The sequence below is a fragment of the Drosophila elegans genome, unplaced genomic scaffold (genome assembly GCF_018152505.1).
Source record: "Drosophila elegans isolate 14027-0461.03 unplaced genomic scaffold, ASM1815250v1 contig_767, whole genome shotgun sequence".
NCBI classification, from domain to species: domain Eukaryota; kingdom Metazoa; phylum Arthropoda; class Insecta; order Diptera; family Drosophilidae; genus Drosophila; species Drosophila elegans.
Window position 1 is genome coordinate 2,334,854 of NW_024546120.1, and position 16,820 is coordinate 2,351,673.

The 16,820-nt window shown below is 43.8% G+C and overlaps 1 protein-coding gene across 3 annotated transcripts in view; it reads left to right on the plus strand.

Moving 5' to 3' along the window:
- Window positions 1-16,820, plus strand: part of LOC108136797 (myosin-I heavy chain) — a 1,412,760-nt gene that overhangs the window by 1,243,853 nt on the left and 152,087 nt on the right. For all 3 annotated transcript variants that reach the window (XM_041710095.1, XM_041710096.1, XM_041710097.1), the window contains one exon: window positions 1,197-1,607. In XM_041710095.1, the coding sequence (XP_041566029.1) occupies window positions 1,197-1,607 (411 nt within the window). The remainder of the gene's footprint in view (window positions 1-1,196; window positions 1,608-16,820) is intronic.

Here is a 16,820-nt window from a genome sequence, read left to right on the forward strand (position 1 = left end):
CTAGCGGTGAACTGCTGTACTCTTAACGCATACTCCTTTCGAGACACTAGCTGAACAACGCGCGTCCTTCCGTGCTAGTCGCACCAGGACCTTGTCCAACTTCTGCAGGACGCTCAGGCGTACGCCGGAGTTCGTCAATGCAGTCCTTGTAGGCAGGCAGCTAGTTCAAAACCACTTTCCTTCTGAGCCCACGGTTCATCGTCGAAGGACTCTATTTGTTCAACTCTGTCGGACACGCCGGGTGGGATGACAATCTCAAATCGCGACAGAAGTTGTGACAAAGCGCCTGGACCTAGCCGTGTGATGCTCTAAGTCCCGAACGTCTCGACGTAGCGATTGCTATTGTGTATGTATGTAAATGAGCTTTCAAGTATAGTGTCTTCTTGACGTACAAATGTGTTTATCACGTTCTTTGTGTAGATTAACTGAATATGAAATAATGTCGAATGGTAATTTGTCTGTCATAAGCTAATGAAAGAAACTAAATATACTACAAAATAACCCAATGCATTAAAAATGTCTAGCTTATTTTAAAAAATAAATTGTCATTAGGTCCTTTCAGAACCTTGTCGAACTAGGAGTTGCCGTTTTTTGGTTTTATTAAAAAAGGGTTCAAGGGCCCCAACACACAGAAATTGATTTCTAGCACAGCGATAATTGAGTACGGTTTATGTTTACGTCAAGTAGGCGTAGCTAAACTCTGGCAATGTAGAGCAGGAGTTCTTCCAGATAATGGCCAGTCCTGTCGTTTGTCGTGCAAAAGTAAAACGATTGCTATCTCTTTCAATCGCTTTTCTCTAAAATAATGTATTGTCCTGGGCATAGCTGATGAGACCACCTTATATTGTTGCACCATGCGACAGACACCCTTCGTTCTCCCGCTCCAACTCACCCCCCATGCTTAAGCCAACTTAAGCTTAAGTGAGTTTCTATTTCCAATTGATTGAATGACCAACCACACGTAGCACAACACCAAAACTTACCGAGTGCTTATTTTATACGCATGCTTATGTGAACACCGGATTCCTCTGACTGGTGCAACCTAAAGAATTAACCATCTTACCAACAGTTTCTGTACACCTATTGCCTTATTCCATTTGCTTAACTACTCTGTATTCAATATTCTCAAAAACGGTATTCCTATCTAAGCACAAAATTATCCCATACTAATTAATTAAAATTTTCTTATTTTACAGTTGAACCCCAAAACAGAAGCACGAAAACATCATTATATTTTCTTATTCAAAAAGCACTTATTTTTCGATAACTATATAAATTTAGATGATACTGTTGAAAAGGAGCTTTTATATCATCAAATTCTGCATAGTTTAAGAAGCGAAAGGTATCCAATAACAGAAATGGAAGCGATTATGTTAACTGCTCTTCAAAGCCAACTAGAGCTTGGCGATTGTAATGAAATTTTAAATGACTATAGAGCTGTAGCAAGTCATTGCTTACCTCCAAGATTTGTACCTAATATTCCTCATGAAGCTGTAGCAATGCATCATCAAAGTCTTCGAGGAATGTTACCAATAGAAGCTAAAAAAGCCTTCCTTAATTTAATACAAAGTTGGCCTCTTCATCGTGCAACTATTTTTGATGTTATGGTAAGTATATCCAAAGTTGATATCCTATACGCAAACTATTGGTTGTTTAAAAAAGTTCGTGCGTTTTTTTTACACAACTTTAAGCTTTATTTTGAAAAATCGAAAAATCGCCAAAACGTTTTTACATATTTCTGGCATATTACGGAATCCGCGTCGTAAGAAGTCTGTTTTTTTTTTAATATTCATAAGTCCATCCATTCTTTGACTTCGTCATAGTTGAAGAAGTGCTAGTCTGCCAGTCCATGAGCCATTAATCGGAACAGGTGGTAATCGGAAGGGGCAATGTGCTAGACGGCTGGTGGGATAGGACTTCCCATCGAAGTGTTTATTTTAACGACCTGACCGACATGTTGCCGAAAAACGGCTTTCGAGACATCGCTTTAGTTCACATCGCACCCAATTTCCTACCTTTCGGATTATTTCCATTGTTTTTAAACGATAGGAAATGGCTGGTTGAATGCCTTCATGCGATTCTTCGTGAGAGTTTATGATGAGGGTTCGTTGAGAAATGTCTTCAATTCCTCATCCTCAAATTTTAGTGGCGCTCCTCAAATTTAGTGGTCGTTCTACATAGAGTTTTGCCCAAAAGTCCGTTTTATTTGAGAAAATTAATAAAATGAGAATGGGGCCGTATTTAATATAAATTAAGCTAATTTATTGCAAAATTTCAAAGAATTTCAATTCAAATTTTATAAAAAGAACAAAATATAATGCAAAAATTGAATACTTACCTGATCGAATTTCTTGTGAAAACATTGAAATTGTTTAAAATGTCAAGTAAAATGTATAATTAAGCTGGATTTCTTACTAATTATAAAATATCAACAAAAAAATCATGATTTTTTTCGAAGTGCTTTGCTTTAGAATTACTTTCGGGTACTTTCTGGAAATGGATTGATTCCTTTTAAATACTTTTTTTTGAATAGCGCGGTTTTGCTTTAGTTTTCGAGAATCGCCACTTTAAGAATTAACTTAACCCAAAAGTATGCTGCACCCCTTATATCTTGACGAGAACAAATATAAATATAAAAATAAATAATTCTTTTTTAAGCTTTTAATAATGCAGATGCAAAAAAATATATATGTATATACATTTTTGTTGGGTCGATTATTTTACCAATATTGGCAACTCGGGCACTAGCAGATGGCATTTTTAAAAGTTAATAAATCTTAAACCACTTAACATATTTTAATGGTTTACATTTTTTTTATTTGATGTATCTTGTACTTAAATGTGTGTTAAAATGAACTGAATCCGGTTTCTATTTTTTTTCTAGAAATAAAATATGCAAAAATTAAAAATATTATCCGGCTCTGATTTGGAATAACTATATCTTTTAAGAATCCTTAGAATTTTTATTTGTTCAATAAGATCAATTTTATTTCAGCTTCCTAGCTGTACAGGTAAAGAATTGACAAATTTTTTGGCTAAAAAATTAGATGTATAAAGAAACATTCCCCGGAGCAACACATTATTTGGAACAAAAGCTGACATTTTTGGAGCACACGGAAGCAATGTTGCTTAATTTTCAGAGAAATCGCAGATTCCAATAGTGTTGTCAGATAAAATACCGGCCTATTAATCAAACAGCAACGTGTGTTATCGAAACCTCAAGATCTAATTTATACACCTAATAGTTTTTCCGTTTTAAAGCTACCGGAATTAAGTGTATATAAGTCGGAACTGGACGGATTGATAGAAACAATCAGAAATGTAAATGACAAAAATTTAAATAATAAAATGTTTAAATGTACACAGATATACTTTAAAGTCAGTATTGGATTATTATTTCAGAATTTCGGTTTTAATTTTGTTAAGCTCAGAAAACGATATCACTTTGCTGATATAGGTTCGGAATATAGTCGTTTTATTGAATATTTAATTTGTGTAAAAGCTGCAGGTGTATATAAACTAAGGCTTGTCGAAGATTGCTTCCTTTCTAGTTTTTAAATGCTTTTGGAGATCTTTTTCTTTACATAAAACGCGTTAATGGTAGGCAACTATTCAACTAACATAATAAAAACAGAAAACATCACTTTTAAATAAATTTCAAAAATATATTTACTTGCACGACTGCACCGATCGACATGGCTTACAATTTTTTTTAGCTTTATTTAAAGCAAAAACAAAAAAAAGAAAGGAAGCAAACTTCGGCAAACCGATATATACACCCTTACAGCTTTTGCAAAAATTAATTATTTTTGAAAACATTAAAATTACCATTTACTTGCGTATATCCTTAAAAACATTGAAGCCATGATGATTTCCAGCTCAATTATTCAATAGTTCCTATGGCAGCTATAGTATATATAGATATAGTTTTCGGATTCTAATCAAATTTAAAGCGTAGTTATGAGCTGTCAAATTATAAATTAGTCAAAAAGAATTTGAAAAAAAATTACAATATAGAAAAGTTACATATAAAAATTTTTTTATGAATATTTTTGTTGTTCCCATGGGAGCTTTAACTAATTAATTAATTTATTTGTTTTTGTATCCCAACTATATAAAACTAAGTCTTTTTAGGATCATCGGTCACTTTGCGATTATTACAGTAAAACTTAAATACTTTGTGATTCGTACAATAAAACTTAAATACTAGAAGTACAATTACAACATTATGTTACATTTTAACATTTACAGATTAATACATTGAATAGGTTTTGGTGACAAGTGTAACATAAAGAAATGAATTGAATTTGAAACAAAATGAGATTAACATTAAAAGTAATAAGTTAAAATTAAAATAGCGTGTGCCCTTTAAATAATTTATAAGTTTGTTTTTAAAATGCGTTTCGTTTTTTATACTTTTTATATTGCTTAGGAAGTTATTCCAATAGCGAACAGCCGGTATGAAAAAGTGTTTTTTCGTCATCGCCAATTTTAATCTTTTTCAGACAATGTTGATTGTTCTAGCTGACGAAGCCAGTTGCACATGTTCAATTAAGTACTGCGGTTTTTTTTTAGTCATGAGCTTATGCAGTAATAAGAGGGTTTTTTAACTTAATCCATGACTCAAAGCTAAGTTCAAAAATTTTATTTGAGGATTTGTTTATCAACAATTTAAGTCCGAAAATTTGGTCAAAAATCAGTTTATTTTTTATAAACCGCCATTTTGTCAAATAAATTGTATTTTGCTTATTCCTTCGAATAATTACTATTTTTTTGAGATGAACTCCCGGAGATCAGCTCTGGCTTCCTAATAAAAAAAATAAATACTAATACGAAGTCATCAAATACAGTTTAAAAATACCATATTGTGCAAACAAATTTTTAGATTAATACATTTAAAAGTATTTTCAGAACAAATTCCTGAAAATTCGTTTTTTCGATCTTCTAACTGTATATAACCCCTTAAAGCAGTGGTCGGCACACATGCTACAAAATGCTCGCACTTTCCTTTGCCTATACTTTAGATATACACCGTTTGTAGTATAGAAGCTTATGATTTAAAAGTATGTAACAGGTAAAATTAAGCGTTTCCGAGCCTATGAAGTTTATATATAAGATAAGAATCATTAGCCGATTTTTCTGTATAATTATTTGCGTATGAATTGCTGATTTTTGACCTTAGTTATTTATTACATTTACTCATATCCTTGTAATGACTATATCACATAGCTGCCATATGGCTCACTTACAACTGGACCGCTTGAAGGCAGCACCCACATTTCTATAAGAGGGGCATTATGAAGTAAACATCTCGTTTGGAACCAGTTATCGAACAAAACGACGCATAGGAAACCAGCAATTCTTATCCTGTATTGATATATATTTAAAGTAAATTCCAGTCACTACAAGTCAAAATGGTATATCAGGTATAATAGGTTTCATAAAACAGTAAACGAAAAACTAAGAATAATGGGAAACGACACTGATATCGAAAATAGTTGTACTAAGTTTAAATTGTTTCTTTACACTGCCACAGATCATTTTCACGACTCCTGCACGCATTTGCGTCTTCCTCGTCTCATTAATATTTGCACAAAGCGGTTCGATTTTCACGAAAGTACTAGCCATTACTTCCGAGTGAATAAGCTATGACTGGCTACAAGTTCTGAGGAGTTGAATAACTCCCCAAGCAGAGTAAGCGTATGCAAGCACTGGCCTACCAGTTACCAGTTACGCGACGAATTCGCCCGTAGTAACGGTAGTGTGGTGAGAGAGAGTGGTGCACTGAACACCAGACAAGGATAGGGAGAGTCCGAGAGGGACAGCAACACAAGAAAGCAGCAAAGGGTCGTAGGCAGAAGGAAGTAACGGGACGGCACCGGACTTCAGACCCTGATATTGATGCCATGCGCAGAGGGCGAATGGTCGAACGGTAAAATCGTGGACTTTTGACCAGGAGGAAAGGAGATGCCGATAACTAGCGGTGAACAGAGGCCTATATAAGCAGGCCGAGAGCAGGAAGTTAGACCAGTCGTTTTCTACCAAGTCAACAAGTAACAGTCATCAAGTAAACCAGTAACCAGTGAAACAACGTGAAGCACCAAGTAAAGCCGTGAGGAGTCATCAAGGAAACAAGATCGCTTCGTCTAGACGTTCGGGACTTAGAGCTAAAGTCTCCGAATTGAGACACAGGTACCTGAGCTCCTTACGGCATCACACGAGTAGGTCCAGGCGCTTTGTCACAACTTCTGTCGCGATTTGAGATTGGCATCCACCCCGGCAAGTCCGACAGAGTTGAACAAATAGAGTCATTCGACGAAGAACCGTGGGCTCAGAAGAAAAGTGGTTTAGAACTAGCTGCTGCCTACAAGGACTGCATTTGCGAACTCCGGCGTATGCCGGAATTTTACAAGGTCATGGTGCGACTAACCCGGTCTGGGCTGGTCTCTCGAAAGGCGTATGCGTTGAGAACACAGCAGTTCACCGCTAGAGTTCCAGAATGGCAGCTTACCGAATCGTGAGCGCTACGCCAACAAGGATCGGAGCCAGTCGAGACATCAGGAGGCAGAGCAAGGACAACGAGGACACCTAGGACGACAAATATAAATACGTCGGATTCTAAAGTCTGCGGCAGAGTGGGTAGGGTGGAAGCGTTCGTCTAGAACCGGGCGTTTGACCCAGGGGCTGCGTTGGCGACTTCCGGCGTACGCCTGAACCGTCAAGTAGAAACTGAGCCGACGTCCGGTGCGACCGGCCGGGACAGAGCAAGGGACTGGAGGCTGCGGCTGCAAAAGGCGTACGCCTTGAGAGCACAGTGCCTGTTCAACCTAGTCCGGGCAGCGTGACACATCCCTAAGCCCTGTAATCCCGCCGAACCAATGCCAAAAGAAGGCATCGCGAGCAAAACCGGCGAGGGAGACACCACTTCGCAGCACTCACAACCCAGCGAGGTGTTCAACGAGGGAAGGAGCCGACGGCGTCGCATATTTCCACATTGTCAATACAAAACCCCGCCCGACGGTCAAGTCAGCGAATAAAAGATCCTTGTATATTCCCAATCATTCTGTGCGTTCTCATTGATCAATAGGGCGGTCACGTTATTAAAATTGGGTGGGACGAACACGTACATCTTCTGAGCTAGCCGCAAGAGCGGCACGTAGCGAGCGTATAAACCAAGAAAATCACTTCGTTACATCTGGCGCCCAAAACGTGATTGTCCTGAAAGTGAAATTCAGCATCAAACAGAAATGGGGAAAGGATGGATCTATCTCCTCAAGAAAGAGGATTTCTCAAAGGTGGTAGCCAAGCTTGGCATCATCCTGGAGGGCAGCTCGGAGGACATGCGGAAAGCCCTTTCAGAATATGTCACAAAAACACAAATTGACCCAGGAATGGCGGAAATTCGGGCTGAACTGGATGAAATCTGCGACAAACCAGGCTCAAGCGGCAAATTGCAAGTCCCAGATGCCCAACATCTCATAGCTAGCTTGGGCGTGGAGAGCGTGAGGGAGGCAGGAAGATCCAGGTGCACAAGTCATGAAAAAAGACCAAAACGGCAAATGCCCAGCGCACCAGACTATGAAAAAGTCGCAAAGCAAGTCATGGAACAAACACTGGAGGACATGGGGTGAGTTCAACGAAAGCTTCCAAACTTATTTCCTGCCGACGAAATACTTCTCAAAGCTCGCAGATCAGGTCAAAGAAAGGAAACAGGGTTTCAGAGAGTCGTTCAAGGACTATATGGCTATATGGAAAACTGCACCCCTGATCTGAGGATTTCCCTGGGGACGTATAAGATAGACGATCTAGAGTCTCTAATGGTGCTGGCTGATGAGTTTGAAGAACTCGAGAAAGAGCGAGAAGTGTTTATACAAGAAAATAAATTCTCGCGAAGCAATGTAACAGCACCACAACAAGTTACGTGTAGAAGGTGCGAAGAAGAAGGCGGACACCAGCGCCCATCGACGGACCGAGCCAATGGACTCCAAGCTACAACCACCAGAACACTTTATGGAGGCCACCTACTACCAATCAGAGACCACCCAGCACATCGTGAACCCACACGAAGCATGTAGGCGGTGTGGCGGTCACGGGCACTGGGCCAGAGGATGCCAAAACCAGCGGCTACTGTCCTGCTGGACTTGCGGCAAGGTTGGTGTTAGAAGTGTAGAGTGCTGCCAGAGATCGGGAAATGGCCCGCGATCCCAGCCGCAGAGAGGCGAGCAGGGGTTGCAAGATGTTGTCTCTCCAAACTAACTGGCAAATTAATCGAAGAAGAGCAGTTATCCGCAGCGGTAACGATTGGCGGAACCTCACACAAAGCCACAATCGACACCGGGGCAACAGCGAGCTTTATAAGCGAGGAGCTGGCGGATATACTGGCAGCTTATGGAAAGATTGCGAAAACGAGAAGGCAAGTTAAGTTGGCAGATGTCAGGTGCAGCGGGAAAAACACGCAGCTCGAGGAGGAGTTCGATTTCGGCAATAAGCGATTGCCCATGAGCCTACTGATCCTACCAGAAGTGGTAGACTCGGTGGTGCTAGGATGGAATTTCCTCACAGGAGTCGGAAATAAGGTGTGCCGGACATACAGTGGTAATCCCAGAAAGGAAAGGGCACAACGGGTGGTTAGATGAAAAATAGTGCGTGGCAGTGGTGCAAACCAACTCTGAGAAATGCGATGTTGAAAAATTCCTAGAGCAGGATCTCGCGGAATTTCGAGCAATGAGTGGAACATCCAACATAGCCGTGCACCGAATCACTATGAGGACGACAAACCAATCAAACAGAGATACCACCCGACAAATCCAAAGGTTCAAGGGGAAATCAATGCGAAAGTCGACGAATTGCTAGATAAGGGATGCATAGAACACTCGAGTAGTTCGTACAGCTCCCCGATTGTCATGGTGAAGAAAAAGACAGGTCAGTGGAGGTTTTGTGTCGATTTTAGACAGATCAATGCCAAATCCATCAAAGATGCATATCCGATGCCAAGGATAAATTACATATTGGACCAGTTGAGGGAGGCGAGATACATAAGCAGTCTAGATTTGAAAGATGGCTACTGGCTAATTCCCCTGGAAGAAAATAGCAGGCCATTCACGGCGTTCACAGTGCTAGGAAAGGGACTTTTCCAATGGAAAGTAATGCCATTTGGCTTGCACTCCGCTTCGGCGACTTTCCAGAGAGCACTGGATCAGGTTATTGGAGCGGAGATGTCACCACACGCGTTTGCATACCAAGACGACATCATCGTGATCGGAAGCACACTGGAAGAACATAGAAGGAACCTGAGAGATGTTTTCCGACGCCTTAAACAGGCAAACCTCAGGATAAATCCCGATAAATGTCAATTCTTCAGAAGCGAACTGCTTTACCTGGGAAACCGCGTGACAAATCAAGGAATCGGAACCGATCCCGAAAAGGTAGCAGCCATAACTGTGTTGGAACCACCTAAAACCATCCGGGAATTGCGCCAATACTTAGGCGTAGCATCTTGGTACAGGCGATTCGTGCCCGATTTTGCTCGAATAGTGAAACCATTAAATGATCTATTGCCGAAAGGCACGAAATGGACATGGACTACAGATCACCAGCAGGCATTCGATGGGGTGAAGGCAATGCTAATGGCCGATCCTGTGCTGTCATGCCCGGATTTCGATAAACCATTCGTTCTACAGACAGACGCAAGCGATTGTGGTGTGGGGGAAGTTCTGACGCAGAAAACAGAAAGCGGCGAGAAGGTCATTTCGTATTCAATAAAAATAACTATTGAAGCAGCGAAAAAGAATGCCTGGCAATCGTGTGGGCGGTCCGGAAACTCAAACCATATTTGGAAGGATACCACTTCAAAGTGGTGACTGACCATATGGCGCTTAAATGGTTGAACAGCATCGAAAGTTCCTCAGGAAGGATAACAAGGTGGGCCTTGGAGCTGCAGCAGTATGATTTTGAAATATCGTACAGGAAGGGGCAGCTTAACGTCGCTGATGCACTGTTAAGCCAGTCTCTGCCAGAAACCTTTAAGCTAGCCAAGGAATCGCCGGAGGACACGCAGGGAACATGCAGCTGGATCAAGGATATGTGTGAGAAGATTAACACACAGCCACAGAAGTTTCCGGACTACCTCATGGAGGGAGGCGCGTTATACAGGCATATCCTGCACAGAGCAGGCAGCAAAGACGTGGCAGCATGGAAGCTCTGTGTCCCACGGGGGCTGAGGGAAACAGTCCTGAAGGAGAATCACGACTCACCAACAGCTGGACACGTGGGAAGTCGGAAAACGATGGCAAGGCTGGCGGCTCGGTATTACTGGCCAGGAATGCATAGGGACGCCCGGGCATACGTACAGAAATGCGATACATGCCTCAAATACAAGCCTAACCAGATGCAGGCAGCTGGGAAAATGCTGACGCAGATACCCGAAGAACCATGGGAAACTATATGTGCAGACTTTGTCGGACCATTGGTTGCATGGCAACCAGATGCTGCTAGTGCTGATAGATAGGTTTTCAAAGTGGACAGAGTTGGTGCCACTGCGAGCAGCAAAGGCAGAAACGCTTCAAAAGGCGTTCCGAGCAAGAGTCATCGCTAGGTTCGGAGCCCCAAAGGTGGTAATAACGGACGATGGAGTTCAGTTTGCCAGTCGCGCATTAAAAAAATTCCTCAGCGATATGGGCATTAAGCAGGAAAACCCGTCAGAAACAGCAAACCGAGCCGTTAAAACCATGATAGCTCAGTTTGCAGGACAGAACCATAGAATTTGGTATAAGCTGGCCGAGCGCAGAAGGCTGGATCAGTCGTTTTCTACCAGTCAACTAGTAGCAGTCATCAAGTGAATTAGTTACCTGTGAAACAACGTGAAGAACCAAGTAGAGCCTGTATAAGCAGACCTAGCGCAGGAAGCTGGATCAGTCGTTTTCTAACAAGTAACAGTCATCAAGTGAACCAGTAACCAGTGAAACAACGTGAAGAACCAAGTAGAGCCGTGCGGAGTCATCAAGGAAACAAGATCCCTACGTCGAGACGTTCGGGACTTAGAGCTAAAGTCTCCGAATTGAGACACAGGTAGCTGAGGTTCTTACGGCATCACACGACTAAGTCCAGACGCTTTGTCACAACTTCTGTCGCGATTTGAGCTTGGCATCCCACCCGGCGTGTCCGACAGAGTTGAACAAATAGAGTCCTTCGACGAAGAACCGTGGACTCAGAAGAAAAGTGGTTTAGAACTAGCTGCTGCCTACAAGGACTGCATTTGCAAACTCCGGCGTATGCCTGATCGTCCTGCAGGAATTGTACAATTGTACGGTTGTTCAGCTGGTCTCTCGAAAGGCGTATGCGTTGAGAACACAGCAGTTCACCGCTAGAGTTCCAGAATGGCAGCTTACCGAATCGTGAGCGCTACGCCAACAAGGATCGGAGCCAGTCGAGACATCAGGAGGCAGAGCAAGGACAACGAGGACACCTAGGACGACAAATATAAATACGTCGGATTCTAAAGTCTGCGGCAGAGTGGGTAGGGTGGAAGCGTTCGTCTAGAACCGGGCGTTTGACCCAGGGACTGCGTTGGCGACTTCCGGCGTACGCCTGAACCGTCAGGTAGAAACTAAGCCGACGTCCGGTGCGACCGGTCGGGACAGAGCAAGGGACAGGCTGCGGCTGCGGCTGCGAAAGGCACAGAGCACAGTGCCTGTTCACCCTAGTCTGGGAACGGTGACGCATCCCTAAGCCCTGTAATCCCGCCGAACCAAAGGCAAAAGAAGGCATCGCGAGCGAAACCGGCGAGGGAGACACCACTTCGCAGCACTCACAACCCAGCGAGATGCTCAACGTAGGAAGGAGCGAACGGCGGCGCACATTTCGACATTGTCAATACAAAATCCCGCCCGACGGTCAAGTCAGCGAATAAAAGATCCTTGTACATTCCCATTCCTTCTGTGCGTTTTCATTGATCAATAGGGCGGTCACGTTTATATAAATTTGGTGGGGCGAACACTTACAACTTCTGAGCTAGCCGCACGACATTCGTAGCGAGCGGATAAACCAAGAAAATCAGTTCGTTACATCTGGCGCCCAAAACGTGATTGTCCTGACAGTGATATTCAGCATCACACAGAAACGGGGAAAGATTCAACCTACGAATCTTCTAAAGAAAGAGGATTTCTCAAAGGTGGCAGCCAAGCTTGGCATCATCCTGGAGGGCAGGTCAGTGGACATGCGGAAAGCCCTTTCAGAATATGTCACAAAAACACAAAATGACCAAGGAATAGCGGAAATCTGGGCACGACAAACCAGACTCAAGCGGCAAATTGCAAGTCCCAGACGCCGAACATCTCATAGCTAACCTGGGCGTGTAGAGTATGAAGGAGGCAGGAAGATCCAGGGGCACAAGTCAAGAAAGAAGACCAGAAGAGCAAAGGCCCAGCGCACCAGACTATGCAAAAGTCGCAAAGCAAGTCAAGGAATGGTCTTTCAAGTTTGACGGCACGGAAAAACCGCTGGAACAAGTAGAATGGTCAGCAAACACATACGGTTTGAACCTGAACCTCATTCCCCGAGCCATGGCAGAATTGCTGCAAGGCAAGGCCCTTAAGTGGTTTATTTCCAACATTAAGCCCTGGAGGACATGGGGAGAGTTCAACGACAGATTCCAAACTTATTTCCTGACAAGGTGATTTTTTTAAGCAAAGGAAACATCTGAGGATATAGAGTCTCTAATGGTGCTGGCTGATGAATATGAGGAACTCGTGAAAGAGCGAGAAACGCTTATACAAGAAGACAAATTCTCGCGAAACAAATCAACAGAACCACAACAAGTGACGTGTAGAAGATGCGAAGAAGACGAAGGATACGAAGCGCCCATCGACGAACCACGCCAATGGACTCCGAACAACTATAATCTCTAGAACTCGTTATGGAGGCCACCTACTACTAATCAGAGACCACCCAACGCAGCACCGAGAGCCCACAGGTCACAGACGCACGTCCTGAACCCACACGAAGCCTGCAGACGGGATCAAGGACATTGTGAACGAGGATGCCGAAACCAGCGGCTACTTTTCTGCCGGATTTGCGGCAAGGTAGGGGTTAGAAGCGTAGAGTTCTGCAAAATATCGGGAAATGGCCAGCGATCCCAGCCGCAGAGAGGCGAGCAGGGGTCGCAAGGTGTTGTCTCTCCAAACTAACTGGCAAATTAATCGAAGAAGAGCAGTTATCCGCAGCGGTGACGATTGGCGGAACCTCACACAAAGCCACAATCGACACCGGGGCAACAGCGAGCTTTATAAGAGAGGAACTGGCGGCTTTACTGGCTACTTATGGAAAGATTACAGGGACGAGAAGGCAAGATAGGTTGGCAGATGGCAGGTGCAGCGGGATATACACACAGTTCGAGGTAGAGATCGAGCTCGGCAATAAGTGATTGCCCATGAGCCTGCTGATCCTACCATGAGTGGTAGACTCACTGGTGCTAGGATGGAATTTCCTCACAGGATTCGGCGCCGAAATAAAGTGTGCTGGACATACAGTGGTGATCCCAGAAAGGAGAAGGCTCAACGGTTGGAGAAAAAATTGTCCGTGGCAGTGGTACAATTCACCTCTGAGGAATGCGATGTTGACAAATTCCTAGAGCAGGAGCTCGCGGAATTTCGAACAATGCGTATAATCACCAAGAAGGACGCCAAACAAATCAAAAAGAGATATTACCCGAAAAATCCAAATACTGCGCCAATACTTAGGCGTAGCATCTTGGTACAGGCGATTCGTGCCTGATTTTGCTCGAATAGTAAAACCATTAAATGGTTGAACAGCGTCGAAAGTCCCTCAGGAAGGATAGTGAGTTGGGCCCTGGAGCTGCAGCAGTATGATTTTGAAATATGGTACAGGAAGGGGCAGCTTTACGTTGTCGCCGATGCACTGTCGAGACAGCCTCTGCCGGAAGCTTTTACGCTAGCCAAGGAAACTCTGGAGGACACATAGGGTTATGTAGGTATTTCCGCGCAGAGCAGCGAAGACGTAGACATTATAAAAGCTCTGTGTCCCACGGGGGCTGAGGGAAACCGTCGTGAAGGCGAATCACGACTCACCAGCCGCTGGACACGTGGAAAGTCGGAAATCGATTACAGGGCTGGCGGCTCGATATTACTGGCCAGGAATGCATAGGGACGCCCGAGTACACGTACTAAAATGCGAGACATGCCTTATATACAAAACTAACCAGATGCAGGCGAAGATGCTGACGCAGATACCCTAAGAACCATGGGCAACAGTATGCGCAGATTTTGTCGGACCATTGCCAAGATCGAAGCATTGTAACCAGATGCTGCTGGTGCTGATAGATCGAATTTCAAAGTGGATAGAATTGGTGCCACCGCGAACAGCAACGGCAGAAACACTTCAAAAGGCGTTCCGAGCAAGAATCATCGCTATGGTCGGAGCCTCAAAGGTGGTTATAAGGGTCAATGGAGTACAATTTGTCAGCCGAGCATTCAAGAAATTCCTCAGCGAAATGGGCATTAAGCAACAATTCACAGCGCCATATATACCGCAGGACAATCCGACAGAAAGAGCAAACCGAACCGTCAAAACCATGATAGCTCAGTTTTCAGGACAGAACCAGAGGAATAGGGACGAGAAGTGGCCGGAAGTTATGCAAGCGGTAATCTCAAGTACGTCGGAATCAACAGGGTACTCCCCGTGTTTCCTCACGCAGGCTCGAGAGCCTCGGCTGCCCAGCGCCCTGTACGACAGGGAAACCATTGGCACAGGAATTCAGACGGAAGCGCCTGAAGATAAAACCAATAAAATGAAGGAGATCTTCGTAATTGTGCGCCGGTACATGGAGAAAGCTGCTCAGGACCAAGCCAGGCATTACAATTTACGAAGGAGGCAGTGGAATCCCACAATAAGGGACACGGTCTGGGCGAAGGAGCGCCATTTGTCGAAGGCAGACGAGGGTTTCGCGGCAAAGCTAGCGCCGAAATATGACGGTCCGTATACGGTGATAGACACAAAAGAAACGAACCGTACACGTCAGTGAGCTTAAACAACAAACACAAGAAATCGGTACAGATAAGCAAGGACAACATGGGCGGGCAGCAACAAGCGGTGCGGAAGGCCACGACCAGATCTTTGTTTTCCCGAGGAAATAGGGGAGACGGTACAGCTCTAGAGCTTTACCGTAGCTTGCCAAGCCGGGAAAACACGAAAATGACGCGCATAAACGGCCTCAATTAAAAAAAAACACACACACACACATAAAATGCACTATAGCTGAGCCGGCAATCTGAAATGAGAGATATACAGGGAAACAAACCACTTGCCAACTAAATGCAGAACGCCGCAAGAGAGTGATGAACCTAGCAGGGTCAATGACCCCTTTCAAGGAAAGAGACAATAAGTAAACAACAAATCTGAGCATATCATTGTGCGATGTCACCATTAACAAAGGATGGGGGCACTTCGATTTATAGCGACCGATTGGCACTGTACGATAGTGTCGATCGGTGGGCACAAAATACTGAAAATATCGGCACACGGGGTCACACTGTTGCAACGCCACTCTAGGTCTCGGAATAGATACAGCTGAAGCGGTCTTCAGCTGGGCGGTTAGTGACCATACAGCGTAAAGTCATGGTGGTGAATATCGATAGCATCGATAGCAGCTGAAGACCGATCAGCTGAACGTAGAGTGACCATCCAACGGAGAGGTCAAGGTCAACGGGGGAAAGTCTGGGGCGAGAGATTCAAAATGTGGAAGGAGGATCGGCGCTTTCAAGAATGAGCTGTGAGCGTCGTGGGAACCATCTTGAAGAACGAGTCGGCTAGAAGGATACAAGTTAACGAGAACTAGTACGGAAGAAGACACGTCGAGTGAAGGATGTCAGAATGTGAAGTATACCAAGGCAGAGACAACAGCGAGTCTCTTTTTCATTCCCGAAGTAAGGGGAGAATGTGAGGAGTCGAATAACTCCCCACAAGTTAGAAAGCAAGCAGAGTAAGCGTATGCAAGCACTGACCTTCCAGTTACCAGTTACGCGGCGAATTCTCCCGTAGTAACGGTAGTGCGGCGAGAGAGAGTGGTGCCCTTAGCACCAGGCAAGGATAGGGAGAGTCCGAGAGGGACAGCAGAACAAGAGAGCAGCGAAAAGCCGTAGGCAGAAGGAATTACGGGACGGCACCGGACTTTGGAACCTGATATTGATGCCGTGCGCAAAGGCGAAAGGTCGAACGGAAAAACCGTGGAGTAGAGACATGCGGACTCATAAAGGAAACAAGATCGCTACGTCGGGACTTAGAGCTAAAGTCTCCGAATTGAGACACAGGTAGCTGAGGTCCTTACGGCATCACACGGCTAAGTCCAGGCGCTTTGTCACAACTTCTGTCGCGATTTATTTGAGCTATAAGTTTTTTAATGAACTCATTTATTTAGGAGAGCACATAAGTCATTCCTTAAATTCAATAGCCTCAAGATCTCACTTAAGGGAAATGAGGTTTCTCACTTATTGCTTGGCTCTATTTAAAACTATGAGGTCGATTAACAAAAAAGCTCTTCAATAATATGAGAGTACATAACTCTCAACGATAAGCCCAATTCAGGATGAAAAGCCTGCAAAAAACATATTAAGTGAAATGAGTGAAAACCTGCCAGGTTGGCCATCTAAAACTAAAAGGTCAGATTTTTATGGAAGTTTTTGGATTTTTGGGTTCACAACAATAACAAAAAAATACACTTGGTCCGGTTTTGAGTATTTTGAGGTTTTTTTTTTTTGAAAAAATAGCATTTACTCTTTCTTTAATATCTATATTAATGAATTCATCAG